General features: G+C 39.8%; 1 protein-coding gene across 2 annotated transcripts in view; it reads right to left on the minus strand.

The window, feature by feature from the left end:
• CREB3L1 (cAMP responsive element binding protein 3 like 1) overlaps nt 1-14348 on the minus strand; it is a 58849-nt gene that overhangs the window by 13580 nt on the left and 30921 nt on the right. For both annotated transcript variants that reach the window (XM_072422043.1, XM_072422042.1), the window contains exons 2-3: nt 3383-3596; nt 1200-1348 (exon numbers count right to left, since the gene is read on the minus strand). In XM_072422043.1, coding sequence (XP_072278144.1) covers nt 1200-1348; nt 3383-3596 — 363 coding nt within the window. The remainder of the gene's footprint in view (nt 1-1199; nt 1349-3382; nt 3597-14348) is intronic.

Below are 14348 nucleotides of genomic sequence, written 5' to 3' on the forward strand. Positions count from 1 at the left end.
AGCCACATGAAGCAATGGGAGAACAGGCATCCAACTTTCTAAGTATTTGCCCAGAAAGATGAGCAGTGAAGTGGTGGCGGTTGGAAAGGTAAGTCAATGAAGTCTTCTTTTGCAAAGTATGTGGAATATATAATTTGATCTGTGCTGGAAAGTTTCTTTTAAGGGTTATCATAAAACAGCTTGATCTAGTCTTTTACAGTTGCATTGGTAAACATTCTCACATATCTACAACTAACAATTGCATGCATGTAGGTCTTCCAGATTTTGGCACACATTTCCTGTGGAAGTTTTGTTGTGGGATTTTGTTTCATTTTGCTTGGATATCTTGCCTTGAATACACCACCAAAGTTAAAGTTCAATGCCATAGTTTTTGACTTTGTTACTTTGGAGTTAAGTGTTCCTGTCCACCTTTGTATCTCAGCTTTTTCTGGTAGATTACATTAATATAAAATTTCCAAACCATCCATAGCAAATGTGCAGGATCAGCAATTCAGTACAAATATTGGCTTGGAAAAAGACTCTCAGATGGTTTATTCCTCTAGTATTTATCAAAAATGTTTGGATGATCCAATCGATTAAGGTTTCCTGTAGACATGGAAGTGGGTAGATGAGTGGGCTGAATAGTTTTTCATGACCTCAGTTTACTACCTAATTATGCATCTTTTGAGAAAAATGGATATGTATAATGAAACTTTGAAATATTAATTGTATGATCATTTGTTAAAACCACAGATTTCCTTGCTTGTCCTGAAGAAGCGGACTCAGATTCCGTGAAATGGGTAGACAGTTAGAACATTAAATTTGGTGTCCTTGTAGGAGATACTTGTTAATGTGGTGTGTTTTTATGCAGTTGTCAGTGTTATCAAATATTGTAATTAATAAGTGATTTTATTGATTTTAAACTATAAGCCTGAATAAATTGGTCTTAAAAGTCCCAAATTTTGGAACTTTTTACCCTTATTCTTGTCATGACCTCAGTTTGTTTGTTGGGAATGCCAGTTGTGACATTTCCCCAAAATTGTTCATGCTGCAGAACAGGCTTGATAGACTTCCTTATCAGAATGACCAATGCAATACTGTCTCACACAGTCCATGTTGCCCCAAAGCAGCCATAAACATAATTGGCCAATAGATAACAACTTTTTACACCAAATAAATTTGACAGAGCATTCTGGTAATGGAAAATTTCATGTACTCACTTCGTCATTCTGAAGAACCCCTGGCCCTAATGCTTGTTCCAGAGGTGCACTTGAGTATGCGGGCTCTGCCTGTGATAACAAGTTCTGTTCTTGTTTAACCAGTAATGAACATAGCTCGTGCTCCAAGGCCCACACTGCACTTCCAGGTTCTAAAAGTGAAAGACATATTGGTTAATCCTCTACAAGGAAAATGTATGATCACCTCCACCAGTAAAGGAACACCAGCAAACTGATGGAGAGTAAGGCTTTGCGCCCAGGAGAGGCAAACTGCACTGCAGCTAACGTGTTTGCATGAGTTGCCCTTCCTACAGAGGAAGCAACTTGCCACATCCAGGAACCATGATCAACCATAACTTCATTTGCATGCAATTAAATGCACAAAACATTTCCCATCCGCGAGCATTTATTGAATGGGACGAGTTGGGAATATGGTTGGGCCTGCTGTAAAATGCTGCGGCCAACAAATCTGAAATGGCCCTAAAGGAGAAGCAGCACACTAATGAGTTCATCTGTCTCTCATTTCATTGCAATCCTTGTCAGCGCATAAGAAATGCGGAACAATTGTTTGTGCTGCTTTTGCCTCTCCTAGTCTGTGCTCTACTGTCCATGGATTGCAAAAAGCTGATGCCAAGGTGAATTCCTGTATTAATATTGATTAAATCAAATGCATTAAATGATTTATTAAAAAATACATTTTAAATCTGTCTAGAATTCATTTTAGCATCCAAAATATTCTAAAACTTTGATAAATTGAAAAATAGTTTCTACTTTAAGATTGTATTCCCCAACAACTGCACTTTACAGGAGCCCCAAGCATAAATTAAAATGGAAGGCAGCTTATGATGCAGCGGTGTCCAGGAGATATCCATTCTTATTATTACCCTAAGAGAGCTGAGAAGGTAATCTAGTGAAAAGAATGTATCTCTCTGCATTCTGACTGAATATCTGGAAAATCCCAACTTCTCCGCTGCAAAAGAGCATCATCCACTTCCATTTACATGTGCACAACATCTGCTGTTAATTTAAGCAGCTGAGCTGCAAAGGCTATAAATCTTTCAGTTAACTCGTTCCATTCTTATTATCTCCTGCAGTGACTGCTGACTACTAACTGCCTATTTTACAGTTCAACCCCTGTGAAATGATGCATATCCAAAGGGATGGCGGAGATTCCAAACTACACATATAGGATATTGTGGGGACCAAAGTAAGCACAGGCTGCAAATCTGGAATAGTAAGAAAGAGGTGGGGGTACTAAGAGACCAAATCCAGAAAAAATATTTTATTTTAGATGGTGCAGAGTAGGGTGGAAGCCTCTGGTATGTTCCTAATATTGCTTTGTGAAGATTTTACCATCCTTATACAGAAGTAAGGATTTCCTAGAAATGGAAAGGCCACAAACAGACATAAACCCATTTACAGTTGGCACAGTGGGAATAAAGTATACAAATGGATATTTCCATCTGTGTATCCCCGTCCTGCCTATTTTTTGTTACCTAAACAATGGCATAAAAAGTCACCACCTAACTAACCAAATATGCAGGGGTTGCTTTAGTTGGTCAGGTCTAAGTTCAGCAATGTAATGTGCCCAAAAAAAAGGTCAGCTGATTATCTGAATGAGCAAGTTTTTCCATCAATAGCCTTTTCTTCCCTGATGGCACAGACATATTCCAAGATGGAAATGCCAGCACTCATCAGACTCAAATTGTGAAAGAGTGGTTCAGGGAGACTATTTTACACATGGATTGGCCACCACATAGTCAGGACCTTAACCCCAATGAGAATCTTTGGTTTATGCTGGAGAAGATTTTGCACAGCACTCCAAGTCTCCCATTATCAATACAAGATCTTGGCAAACTCAATAAATGTTGTGACATTGCATAAGCTTATCGAAATAATGCCACGGCGAATGTGTGCTGTAATCAAAGCTGAAGGAGGTCCAACAAAATATTACAGCGTGTGACTTTTTTTGTTGGCCAGGCAGCAGGGATCATTTTACTGCTAAAACTTTTACTAAAACTTTACTATTACTTTCTGCATCTTTACCGAGTGATGGATTGTTAATTTGTCACAATAATATAAATCATTACATAATATTACATTGTAATACGTTTTATAGTGGACGGGCTTAATTGCTATAAAAAGCCACAAGGACCGTACAATGCTATGGCTGCAGTGCTGCTTACCACTAGGGCTATCTTCATCTTCCTCTTTAATGGTCTGAGCGGGACTCTGTGGGGCGGAGTCTTCACTTAGCGAATAACTGTGCTCAACCTGTATGGGAGGAGCCGGGCTCTCCACTTCCATATCCAGTAAGGCATCCCGGTCCAGCAGAGGAGGGTCATCAAAAAAACTGTTGAAGAGTTCATTGGAGAATTCATCCAGAGCATCTGAGAAGTGCTGGTTGGGAGAAAAAATAACATATTAGGATGGGCATCTATGTATCTCATTTATCTGGTACACATGAACTTCTAGTTATCTGAGCCAGCCAATGCAATGGCTATAAAGGGGAAAATTCACTTCAACAGCTCTAAAAGTTGCATTCCATAAGCAGTAATAAAACATAAAATGTATCACAAAGCACTTAGCTTGAATTCTCCAAGCTCTCCACATTGTCATTTGGTACAAGCCCTTCAACAAGCCTTAAAGCGTACCTAAAGGGTAGACAACCCTTTTATGTTAAGTAAAAATTCTGTTTTTACGGCGATCAAGAATGAATGGGAACGCAAAGCCTCCCAGGATACCTACGTCACGCATCCCAAGAAGCTCTTAGGTGCTCCTTCTGCGCATGCCCAAACATCTTGGGCATGCGCAGAAGGAGCCTTTTTGTAGGGGGAAAAAAATCACACATGCACAGCGAGATCAGCAAGATTTTTTTTACAACCTATGTCACCCGATCTTGCACCTGGGAGGGGGGACGTAGGAAGAAGAACTAGGAAGAAGAGACAGAGATGGTGGCGTGCAAACGTATGGCGAGACAACGCAGGACCCGATGGAAGAGACCTCATCATGTAGGATGCATCAGACTGCCCCGCGGGATTGAAGGTAAGTGGATTTTTTTGTTTTAGGCACTTTTTGGGTTTAGTTCCTCCTTAAAGACTAGGCAGGGCAATATTTTAGAAGGGGGCAGGCAATATCCTTTCTGCAGGAAGCTTTTTGCATGTGTGGCTCAGTGTTGGTTGCCAGAATACCCAGAAATCCCCATTCCCCCTACACTTGCTGGGACTGAATGAATTCCTGCAAACAAGGAAGAGAAGAAGGGACAAGTTGGCAGCATCCTACAATGAAAGGTGAGAATTGAGGGGGGCTCATTCTGATCCCTTCTTCTCCTCCTTGATTGCAGGAATTCATTCAGTCTCAGCAAGTTCAGGGGAAGCGGGTATTGCTGGGTTTGGGCGGCATGGTTGCTCAGAGGTAGCACTCTTGCCTAGGTCCCAGGTTTGAATCTCAGTCAGGACACTATCTGCATGGAGTTTGCAGGTTCTCCCCATGTACTCCGGTTTCCTCCCACATTCCAAAAACATGCAGTGAGGTTAATTGGCTTTCCTCTAAAATCTGCAGCTTTTAAAGAATTAAAAAGTTCTTTAAAATGGCATTAATATGTTAAAGCCTATAAGACATTTCAATGTTTAGGTTTTCTTATACTACTAATGTATGGCTTCATCATCTTTTCTCCAACCTCACAGGAAATTTTAAGAGTAATAAAACATCTGTCTCTCCTTATTCCTTGTCAACGCATTAACACCTTAACCAAATGTCACAACCCTGTGACTCCTGTGCAGCTACCATTCTGCATGAACCCAGAGATCTTCATGAGGAGGGAAAAGAAAGAGCCTGCCACCGACAAGAGGTGATGGGTACAGGAAAAGCTCCAGGAAGCAAGTAAAAAGACACAGCCCTCTGCCACCCTGGATAAAGCCAGCAGAGGACTGAAACACTAGGCGTCTGCAGACAATTTTCCAGGTGCGTGAAAGAGCCAAGTCCTACTTTATTAGTCTTCCAGGAAAAAACACATTCTGGACATAACTGGCGACACCAGGCATACTCCTAAACGGGACGCTTATAATTGGGGAAAACAAGGCATCATTGTTCTGTTAGATTCATTGTCAATATTTGAAAAAAAAAGTCATGCGAGTGGGTCCAAGTGGGGGTGACTAAGTGACAGAGGAGAGAACACTTGGCCAGATAATTAAAGTATTTGTGCTAAAATGGATATTTTAGTTACAGGATGACAAGGGTGGGCTGAAACACCTACGGGTGTCCTGTGTCTCCAAGAGGCTCAGACAAAAAAGATACCCAGATTTCTGACCTACGCCACCAAGGGTTATCACTCTTCCTGATGCAAAAAAAGTACCTTTACTTTGCTATATTTTCTGTAAATAGAATTTGAAAATGGTGTGTTTAAAAGTTCCTAACTACTTTCAGTTCAAAGAGGGAATTAGCTAATATTCCAAAGTAGAAATATTAAGTAGGTTGGCTCTTGGAAGGAGTGATGCAAATATCAAAATGCCTTGATGGGTGCATGACAGTCTAAGTGGATGTTCCCAGGAAAGTTGTATTACGTGCAGAACCCCATAGCTAATACCCACATGTGATACTGACCCATTATGATGGAAAGGGCTAAAATTATTAGATTGTTAGGTTTTATGGCAAGATACATAGTCTTTCCCCTGGTAAGATCAATGGCTTTTCTCTTGGCTAAATGGAAGCCCAATGTTTGCCAGTCCTCAGCAGTAACCTCGTGATGCCACGTAAGTGATTTCCTTAAGGTGATTATTGCCATAATCGTATCCTTTTTAAGACAATAGGGTAGTGTCAGCCCATGATCATACTGAACCTAGTTTTTTTTTACAAGGACACTAACAATTGTCTCTGTGATCCCACAGGCTTCCATGGTTGGCTTGGTCCTGAGTACAATAAGACTCAGTACACCAGCAAGGCTTTGGAGTAACAAGTTAAAATTTAATGCGAGTAATTAGCTTTCCTTCCAAACACCGACGCCAAAAACAAAAATCAGAAACAGCCAAGTCGCTCTTCTCTTACTTTTGGATAGAGTGGAGATAGATTACAACTCCTGTCATGTTTTTACTGCTATCCAGGGCAGGAAGCAAAGGAAAATTTGCAACAAGCATAGACAGAAATGAAAATCTGAGGGGTTCTTGCTTTGCTTTAATCTACTTGAGGAAGCAAATTTAATATTTGCTTTTGTGGATGTTTATGTGTTCCTTTCACTTCTTATTTAAGGTGGAACTGAGTGTAAACGTCTCCAATGGAGCCAGGAAAACCTTTATATCTTTTTCTTAATCATTGGAACACTATATAGAATATGGGATACTTAATAGAACAAAGGTGTCAAAATGTCCTAACTTGTCCTTGTTCTTTATTTTGTGCTCTCAATATAAATTAAAAACTAGGAAAGAGAATGAAATATTCATTTATTGCCAGCAGTCCTTTATACTCCCTAATCGCTCCTGGCATTTTATGAACACTTATGGTCCAATATAATGACAATACTCTGTATTCACATTCCTCTATATAGCTCATTTATCATGTGCACTGGCCAGCAGACTTTTGCAAGTCTTATAAAAATAAGGGCTCACATTTACAAAGCATATATTGGTCTAAAGGAGTCTCCGAGGTCTACGCCACCTCTTTAATATTACATTACTGTTGTTATAATTATGAAATGTGGAAGAAGTCACAGCGGTAGGAAAACAGTCGGTCCAATGCTGTGTGTGTTCAGTAGGAATGCCAGCATCAAACAAAGCCGGAGTATTCCTGTGTGAGAACACGTGTTCGGGCTCATTTGTTTGATTAAAGCAGCTTGAAATGTGTGTCTGTGCTCATAGGGGCAGAGATCGCTAATGGGAGAGCAGGGGGCTTCACACTCACCAGCTGGTGAAGAACTAAATTTCCAGCATGCTATTGAAGAAGCTACCTAAGGTGGCCATATGCCACTCAATGGACCTGATTTATTGAAACTCTCCAAGGCTGGAGAGGATACACTTTTATCAGTGAAGCTGGGTGATCCAGGAAACCTGGAATAGATCTGGTCAAGGATTCAAAACATATGCTAGGAAATAGCAAATTACTTGGAAGAAATCCATTCCAGGTTTGCTGGATCCCCCAACTTCACTGATGAAAGTATCCTCTCCAGCCTTGGACTGTTTTATTAAATGAGTCGACAACCAATGTAAACAACAGATATTTCCTTAATATTGATAATTTACCTGGTTGTTGCCATTACCCCCATCAACAAGCAGAGCCACCATTTGCACTCTCTAACAACTTCGATCCAATGGAAGTGTTCTCCAACTTAAGGAGAACTCCTATTGGCTGGTGGTGTTAGGAAGTGCTCCTGGAATGAACGAAGAATGGGATTTCCCAAATAATTTTTAACTGATATTGTAAAAAAATGTTGGTTGAGAATTCCCATTATTTTTTAATGGATTACCAGTAGAGTCAATAAAAAAAAAAACATCTAAACTAGTAAGATGTCTTGATGATAAACTATAATTGGGAATACTATCATTGGGAATATCAACATGGAGCACTGGCATGGATGGATACGGGCTAGCTACGCTTACTTGCATTTGTAGAGAATAAAGGCAGACAACTGTTTATTGTAGTTTACATCACTGCAGATGGTATGAAGTCTCACAGTTCACAGTTCTCCATAAATTAAATCTATTGTTAAAATACCAAATTACATACTGTATGAAGGGTAGGCTGTCCATACCCTTAAGAATAGGTTCTATGTTTGTCTATGTACCCCCTGTAACACTTTGTAGAAGTCCTTTGATCATGCCTGTAGAGCAGTGGTCGCTAACATATATGAAAGCTCATGGACTGCTAATTTCACGGACTATGGACCGTGCATGCACGGGGAGCCGTGTGTCACTCAAAGGGGAAGGAACTTCCCCCAGAGTCACGTCATGATGCCAGAACCTGCCCACTGTCCCATCGCAGGTCTGACTGTCCAGAGACAACCTGCCCACCACTCTGAGCCTGCGATCCATACGGGGGGCATGGTCTGTGGCTCTGGCCAGTGCGCCCCCCGGCAGGGTCAGGAGAAGGACGCCAGAGCCACTAGATAGAAACATCTTTTAAAAGGGTGACAACACTTCTTTTGCAGTAAATTCACTGCAGGATTGTCACCTTTTCTGCTGCTGATAAAGTGGTTCAAATGTTGGCATCATTTAAAGACCTATTAATGAATCACCGCACCACAGCTCTTCAGATTGACAGCATGCAAAAGCTTTGAGAAAGGATTGAAAATAAAAAAAAAAACTCAAAGAACTGGAATGGTGTAGAAAAAGTTTAGTTTCCTAGCATTATTTTCCAAATAAAAAAATAGGTAAATTAATTGTAATAAACATATTGGAAAATACCTAAATAAAAAACTGGAGGCATTAGAGGAACTTTAATCTAATTTTATATTTTATTATCCACACAACACCCAGACACTCCCCTGTTTGTTGGAAGGGTCTGCAAACGTTTACCTTGATGGTTGCTGCAATCACAAATCATCAAAAATCCACAATTATAACATTTCTAAATTAGGCAGAAAACAGATAAGGTAAGCAAAATGGGTTCATATAAAACCAACAAAAAAGCCTAGGTGAACTGGAGCACCACAAAGCCTAGATGAAAACTTACACAATATAATAAAAAGTAGGAACAGCCTTTCAAATTATTTATTTCAGATGTTTCCAGTTATCAGTAATAATAAAGCTTTTGCATACTGAGATATTTTGGACAAATGCAAATTCAACCTTGTGGTAACAGTTTGGGAAAGGCCCTTTTCTGTTCCAGCATGGCCCGTGTACACAAAGACAATTTCATGGTTTGATGAGTTTGGTGAGTGGCCTCCCCAAAGCCCTGATATAAACTTATCAAGATATATTGAAACTCAGACTATGAGTCAGGTCTTCTTGTGCAACAACACTATTTAACCTCAAACATGCTTTTTTCTGTCAAATAGGCAAACATTTCCACAAACTCCAAAAAAGCCTTCCCAGAAGAATGGAGGCTGTTATAGCCACATGACAAAGGCCACCCCTATATTAATGTTTATGGTTTTTAGAATAGGATGTCCAACAAACTCCTATAGGAGTGATGGTAAATCATTGGCCATATAGTGTAAATATTGAGCAGCTAAACGACATCCCCTATGTAAATATCAGTGTTTAATTCTCCACTATAGTGTTCTTTTATTTAATAAAGGCTATTTAAAATAAAATGGCAACATACTTTTTCCTATTTCGGCGTCTCTCTTCGGTGTTTTTATACTTCATACAATGGTATGTGTACATGGGCTGTTACAACACCTACATTCCAACTACAAGTCACTAAAATCAAACCCAGGCCAGTAAGTTATTCTGTATTGACTTAAATCAACTTGTACTGAGTACTAATACACTGCTCCTCCGTTCACAGACAGGTACACTTCTTCCTGTGTTTCTAAACCTTTTTCCATGCAGGCTATCCAAGAGCCATGCCATAAAGTGCATAATGCCATGCCCTGAAATTATAGCTGCCTTAATAAAAAGTCTTGACAGCTAAATAAAAGCTTTAAGATCCACTTCTCTTCTGCTGAATCACTTTGTAGTTCTCTTATTTGGCTTCCATTTAATCTTAGAATCTAATTCAAGCTCCTGTGCTCTGTCTTCAAATTCCTCCACAGTCATTGTCCCACTTACCTGAAAAATACTCCCCCAGCCGCTCTCTCTGCTCCTCCAATGACCTACTAATGACTTCCTCACTCATAACCTCATCACTCGCACGGCTCCAAGACTTTTCTAGAACTGCCCCAACTCTCTGTAATTGGTTTTCCTCGTCCTATTTTTACTACTTTTTGCTCAATTAAAAGAGCACCCAAAACCCATCGTTTTAAACTTGCCTACCCTGCTTCTTCTGTCTCTTAAACTCTCACTACTTCCCACCACTTCATATCCCCCCCTATTGTGTGTTACTTCCCCCACCTCCTAGTTTGCTAGCTCTTCGGGGCAGGGTCCTCTCCTCCTCCTACTGTCTGTATCTGGCTGTCATTGGCAACCCCTATCTATTGTACAGCGCTGCGTAATATGTTTGCGCTATATAAATACTGCATATTAATAATATTATTATTATTAATAATAATATTTATAATAAAACAGTTCAGTGGTCATATATGTTACAATTTTAATTACAGAAACTTATTATTCCTTGTAAAAGTAGCGACGTCACTGTACTGCATATAACCTGTGGAAGAAGGGACCCAGCAGGTGATGCTAGTACAGGTTGCCTGCAGAAACTACAGAAGGGGGTGAATGCAAGACCAGTCACCCTGCACAAGGATAAGTAGCAGCAGTGACCTGTCCTTAATAAAGGAAGCTCCTGCACAAAGTACAGGGGTTGTGTTATGCTGGATTATTGGAAAGATCAGAAAGAAACACACAAAGGACATCAAGATTATATTAGGAATATACAGTACATATTGTGTATTTATAAACAAGTGTGTTGCCTGGATTTTAGCTTTAGATCCAAAATATAATCTTTCCTATATATATTTTCTTATATAAAGTATTTTTTGTATCTGGAGCAATATTGTTTTTACTATGCCCCTGACATATCATCATAACAACAGGGTGCAGCCACACTGGGACACATTGTTTATCCATTTGTGTGAGGCATTCACAGGTAATAATACATCAATGAGTAGATAAACAATCATAAAATGTTGTAATGGAGTGATACAGCAACAAATGACTTTACTAACAGTCCTCTATTATGGGAATATAAGTATGGCAAATGGGGAGGATGTAATACTTTTCATGTTATATATACCAGATTTTTATGGAGCATCGTTTATAAGAAAAAGCAATGCATATTGGTCATTTGATGTTTACATTTAAGAAGTTTTGGGAGACAAAGAAACATCTACCTACAGGTAGAGAGACCAGGTGTGGAGCTAATGGCTTTTTTTGAAAAAACATTGAACATATACATAACAGCTGTTACCGATCTCTGTGGATGTGCACTGAATATGAGATTTAAATAAGTACATATTCAAAATGATTATTGTTGTGTTATCCCTTCTATGTTGAACCATGATCAGACTATAGACATTAAAATATTCAAAGTAAATTGGCCTAAAGCCCTCACTGACCTATGTAGATACAGGTACTGAAGACAAATTCATCTTTAAAATTTACAACAGACAGTTTTAGCAATTTTATCCGGGGGTGAGGGGGGGGGGGGGCAATCAGATGTACCAGTGTGACACCCAAAGTAAGAAAAATAGATGCCAGACCACATTTCCCAGCTTTCCTATGTTGCCTCGTGTCTACATGAAGTGGTGGTCACAGGAAGTAGGAGCAGATCAATTGTAAAATCTTATCTAAAGGCACGAGTAATGCTAAATCCATGAATAGGTGCACAGCCAAGCACAGCTATACAACAGGTTTTTAAATTCCAAAGGTAATACCCTAAATTTACATTATTCAAAATGGTTTCTTTAAGAATTTACTGTTTTTAATTTGGAGTTTAGTTGAGCTTTCATGATGTGAAAGAACTCCACAATACATCTGGTAATATAGTGAATAGATTTTCTTTGCCTATGAAGTAAGTAGCACTGTAGATCTCACAGCTGTATTTTTTATTCATGGCAAGCAAATGGAAGTCTTTTTTCGGCAATATAAGGTCATTTTTTATTGCTAATGTGCCCTTTTTAAATCATGTGAAGTGCCACTTTTCATGTTATGGCCAATTTAACATTAAAAAGAGCTGAAGATTAGAAAGGGCATTGGACATCATTAACACATCAACTACTAACCAGTAAAAACATAGAAACATTGGTTTATGTGTATGCAAAATCAGCATGGAACAAACACACCAAAGCCCGTACAATGTATACAAATAGTAAACACAAACAAAAAACAAATATATAGATCACACATTAAAAGCAGGAAAACACACTAAATCTGTCCATAGTGATTCAAGGCTTTGAGATCAGTTTCATTGGTTTTTAGGCATATGTTCTTTGTTTATCATAGTTAGGACTAAAAAATCTTAAATAATAGCCTTTTGTTTAACAATATGCAATACATTATCCCAATTAGTGTTGAGGTTTCTATCTGACAAAGAAAGCTGTTGTGCTTTACTTTATCTTTCCCAGAGGTCCTTTTGCATGCTGATTGCTGTGGACAGCCTTGCAATGAAATGGTTTAGGTTATTTTCTTACACACCAGAAAATATAATAAATGCACAGTGGCAGCCGGTGCCAGGTGCAGGACTGCGGTGTGGGATATGCAGTGTATTGAAAGTGCCACTGAATACAATTGCCGAGGGGAGCAATGATGGGGCACCATTCCTCCAACTGAAACCAATGGGACACTATTCCTTCCACTGACAGCAAGATGTGAGATTCGTATCCTCTATTGACACCATACCCTCCTTCTGAAACCAATGGGACAAGATGTGAGATTCGTATCCTCTATTGACACCATACCCTCCTTCTGAAACCAATGGGACACTCTTCCTTCCGATGACAGCAAGATGTGAGATTCGTATCTTCTATTGACATCATACCCTCCTTCTGAAACCAATGGGACACTCTTCCTTCCGATGACAGCAAGATGTGAGATTTGTATCTTCTATTGACATCATACCCTCCTTCTGAAACCAATGGGACACCATTCCTTCCACTGACAGCAAGATGTGAGATTCATATCTTCTATTAACACCATACCCTCTTCTGAAACCAATGGGACACTATTCCTTCCAATGACAACACCATACCCTCCTTCTGAAACCAATGGGACACTATTCCTTCCAATGACAGCAAGATGTGAGATTCATATCTTCTATTGACACCATACCCTCCTATTGACACCAATGAGACAATATTCCTTCCACTGACAGCAAGATGTGAGATTCGTATCCTTTATTGACACCATACCCTCCTTCTGAAACCAATGGGACACTATTCCTACCATTGACAGCAACGTAATTTATTTCTTCCACTGACACCCACAACGGGGCACCATTCTTCCCGTCAGCACCAATACTGCACTTTACTTTCCATCATCTCCAACAGCGGGGCACCAATTCTACTACTGGGGAATTATTCCTTTAATTGGAACCAGTAAGGTCAATAATTTGAAAAAATTTCTCCCACTGGCACCAATGAGACACTCTTCCATTCACTGACACGAACAATAGGGCACCACTTCCCCCCCAATGACACCAATGAGGCACAGTTCCTTCCACTAAAACCAAAAATAGAACAGAAATCTACCCAGTGGTACTTTTCCTTCCCCAGACACCAACAGTGGGGAACCATTTCTGACACAAATAGGGCACCAACAACGGGGCACTAAACCCACCACTGTAACCAATTTGGCATTTTTCCTTCCCCTGTCACCAACAATGAGGCACCATTTCTGCCACTGACACCAATTGAGTATTTTTATTTCACTGACACCAATGGGTAACTGTTATTTCCACCAATACCATCAATGGGGCACCATTCCTTCTACTGACACCAATGATAGGGCACCAATATTCTTAATGACACCAACAGGGCACTGTTTCTACCACTAAAATCCATGGGGCACCTATTTCTCTCAATGTTACCAACGGTGGAGGATTATTCCTTACTGACCACAGAGGTATTTATTACTACCACTGTCCAAAGATATAGGGGCATGCTTTTATTAAATGTGAACAGAACAAGTGCACATTTTCCAACTAGACAAACACATAACCTACACAAGATTAGATAGTCGGAATGTAGACAGTTTCTTCTAACTTATCATGCCCATGGTGTTGTTAAACTGGGAAATGACCCGGATCATATAACTTTATCCCTGTTTCATATACCACATCCTGCTCCATTTGAGGACACCAGTAATGCAGAAGTACGGTGGCTTTCATTGGTGCTAAAATGTCAGACAAAATTATATTGTTTAGGGGATCTGATTTTACCCCAGCAATCACAAATCTGTTTCAGCCAGGCAAGATGCATTTTCAGAAGGAGATCAGAACCAGCAGCCCAGCATTTCTCCCCATACAGATTCCTTTTATTGCTGCACTACTCCAGTCTAGGAAAATGTCAGGGTGACACACACAAATGCTTATTCGGAATGGGAACAGATGGTGGTGGATCCT

This window comes from Pyxicephalus adspersus, chromosome 9 (genome assembly GCF_032062135.1).
Source record: "Pyxicephalus adspersus chromosome 9, UCB_Pads_2.0, whole genome shotgun sequence".
NCBI lineage: Eukaryota > Metazoa > Chordata > Amphibia > Anura > Pyxicephalidae > Pyxicephalus > Pyxicephalus adspersus.